Source organism: Pinus tabuliformis, chromosome 3_1 (genome assembly GCF_031772625.1).
Source record: "Pinus tabuliformis cultivar Carrire ecotype Pingquan chromosome 3_1, CPIR1, whole genome shotgun sequence".
NCBI lineage: Eukaryota > Viridiplantae > Streptophyta > Pinopsida > Pinales > Pinaceae > Pinus > Pinus tabuliformis.
In genome coordinates, this window is record NC_142301.1 from 977,212,690 (window position 1) to 977,215,879 (window position 3,190).

General features: G+C 40.0%; 1 protein-coding gene across 1 annotated transcript; it reads right to left on the reverse strand.

Annotated features, from left to right (window-relative positions):
* Window positions 1-1,397: 1,397 nt before the first annotated feature.
* LOC149191108 (uncharacterized) lies at window positions 1,398-2,447 on the reverse strand. The gene has a single exon (XM_089410668.1). It carries the CDS (start codon window positions 2,445-2,447, stop codon window positions 1,398-1,400), a length of 1,050 nt encoding a protein of 349 aa, XP_089266794.1.
* Window positions 2,448-3,190: the final 743 nt, after the last annotated feature.

Sequence of the window (3,190 nt, forward strand, 5' to 3'; positions counted from 1 at the left end):
GGACATTACAGTTATTTCCTCTGCATCCGACTGGTATGGCCCGCGCGAGAGATGATTACAGATGTGAGGAATATATGGATGAACAAAACGATACAAGTTCAAGTGGGGGGCATCTCCAATATAACTTTATCCATTTCATTCCTCCGCATCCTGGCAATTAATGCAAGCTACCCTTCACTCTGTATTTCGCAATCTCAGTAGCATTGTCTCGTCATCTTGTCAACATGGTTTGGATTTTTCTCTTCTTGAAATTTGTAGGAATTGGTTTTCTTCACGAAATTTGTTGGAATTGGTTTTCTTCATGAAATTTGTAGATGCCTCGGCCTGAAGGTATTCCTCGGGACGCCACTTAGCTTTCAGAACGACACCACGGGCATGCAAAGGTGGAAATTTGTAGAACGACACCACGCGCATACAAAGGTTGGTGGATTCAACCGTCGCGAAATCCACCGCCAACTTGCACGGGTCATGTGACAAGGGGTCGTGTAAAATGAAAATAAGTTGGCAAAAGGTGAAATTTTCTAGCCCTAAGTTTATGGAGGGGCAAAGTCTCGATGGGCTTTCTACACATATCGTTGACTATGTTCAATATAATTTCTGCAATCTTTAACAAAAAAGTTTCAGAAGTTATCCTCTCTGTCATCATAAATAGCATTGTTTGTAATGTCAATATATAAATTGAACACGCATTTGAAAATTCATTGCAATCCTGGTACATAAATCCACCACGCATTTTAAAAGGTTTGGCATATAGAAATTCGGATAATACTGATTTCAAACGGTTTGACATATAGAAATAGGGATAATACTGATACACAATTTAATCACTTTAATATCATTGGAATTTCGGATGATGATTACAATATTTTAAAAGATGGCCTGAGCGAAACACATTAAAACCATTTTCTACTTGGTCTTTCGCTTTAGATTGAAGAGGAACATTAGAATTATCTTTTGCGTGGTTTTTAATCATTCGATCCAATATTTTAATAGTTTATAATTGTTTTTTTAAAGATTCTTTGTTTCTCATTATTTAATAATAATAATATTTATTTTAATAGAAAGAAAGTGACCTTGAATTAAAAGAGTAAGTTGTTTTTTTGTTTTTTTTTTTTTTTCTTCAGAGAGAAAAGCATCATGGATTATATTAAGAGAATATAAAGATCATACACATAATATGGCCATCTCATCCTGGAGATAAAACAGGTAGGACTGATACTACAAAAAGTTCTGAGCTCTTACAAAAATTACTGTCCAGATAGCTTACATATATAACATGTTAAGTCAGTATTTAAAAGCCATCCAAAAATAGAGAGGAAGATCACATGAGAAAAAAGGATCCACATATACCAAGATGGAAACGATGAGAGAAAAATAGACAACACCATGACTGGAGGTTAACCAGCACGATCAAGCAACGCAGAAATATGGACCAGGACAATGGCAATGGGCATCTTGGGCTCTTGAAAGATGCGAGCATTCCTCCATTTCCACAAAAACCAGCATGTAAGGATGAATAACGATCGCCATGCTGGGCGCTGTTCACTCCACCATTTGAAGCCCTCCTGTACAGATGAGAAAACCCGGTGAGGAAAACCATGAGATAATGACAGATCATACCAGATTTGAGACGATGCAGCACACTGAAAGAACATGTGAGCATTTGTTTCGGACGCCTGACAACACATGGGACATCTGCCCGGACCCATCCATCCCTTCCTTTGAAGAACCTCCCATGTGAGGTTCCTGTTAGTAAAGATCAACCATGAAAATAAAATCGTCTTGAGTGGACACGACGCTTTCCAGAATTTGGAAGGAAAGATGGGAGCGGGAAGCGGAGAAAGGCCAGTAGAACAAGCAGCGTATAGATCCTTGACGCGAACAGGCTGAGTAGAATTTCGCATAGACCATACCAGCTCATCTTTTGTACCTGATTGCTTGATACCTTTACCTGCAAGATTATTAACAACAGAACACCAAATGGGACGAAGAGAAAGAGGCAGACATAAATCATCTCCGTCCTTCCATATTGGAGAAGATGAGGACCAAGATTTTATCAGTTTGTTCCACGTAAAGAGACCTTTTGAGTGCAAGAAGAAAATCAGTTCGGGAGTGAGCAGCGATTCCAGACCATGCACAGTTGGATCAATACCAAAATAGATGCTAGAGCCAGTAGAGATTCGCCATCTTAAAAATCCCAAGAAGAAAAACTGAATCTTTCTGAAGCTTTGCCAGATGGCAGACCCCCTTTTTGTGCCCAGAGTTTTCCTTCTGTGCCAATACACCAAGCTCCTGCCTTTCAGATATTTTTGGTTGATAATGTTGCTCCACTTGCCCTCACCATAGATACCTCTATGGAGGGATTTGCAAAGGAGGGCCTTGCCAAAGGACCTCATATGTAAAAGGCCCCACCCACCCATCTTCTTCGGTCTAGAGATGGAGTCCATCTTAACTAAATGAATCTTGGAATGAAAAGATCTTCCTCCCCATAGAAAATTGGCAGCTATAGAGACCATTTTGCTAATAATAGAGACGGAAAGGAAATAAAGATGGGCCCAATAGATCGCAAGTTGTGATAGAACAGTCTGTACCAGGATAAATCTGCCCCCCAGAGATAGGAATCGCATCTCCCATCTTGAAATTTTATTATATAATCGATCAATCAGCCATAACCAGTCCTGTTTGCGGTTTCATTTTGCTTTGAGAAAGAAACCAAAATATTTAAAGCCTCCCTTAATTGATGCCAGATTAATGCCAAACAGCGCGGCAATCCATTGAGCTAACTCCTGATTAGAGTCATTGTGATACAACATGGATTTGATCCTGTTTATGACCAAGCCCGAAGCTGACTGAAACTTTTGAAAGATCTCATTCAGGCAGAGCCAACTTGATTTGCATAGCATGGCAAAGATAAGAATGTCATCGACAAACAGATTATGAGATAGGTATATATTCTTGCAAATCTTGATCGGCATGCATCGTTGATCGGCCACTGCATTATTGATCTGGGTGCTAAGAGTATTCATGACAAGAATAAAGAGGAGGGGGGAAAGAGGACAGCCCTGGCGCAGTCCTCTCTCCGCCTGGAAGAAGGATGAAGGGATACCATTGATAATAACTGAGTATTTAACATTTTCAACACATGCCATCACCCAGTTTATTCCCTGAGACCTCAAGCCGATTTTGGCCA

Bases quoted from the DNA above. Each gene is read 5' to 3' on its own strand.
- LOC149191108 (XM_089410668.1), bottom strand. From the start codon at position 2,447: ATGGACTCCATCTCTAGACCGAAGAAGATGGGTGGGTGGGGCCTTTTA.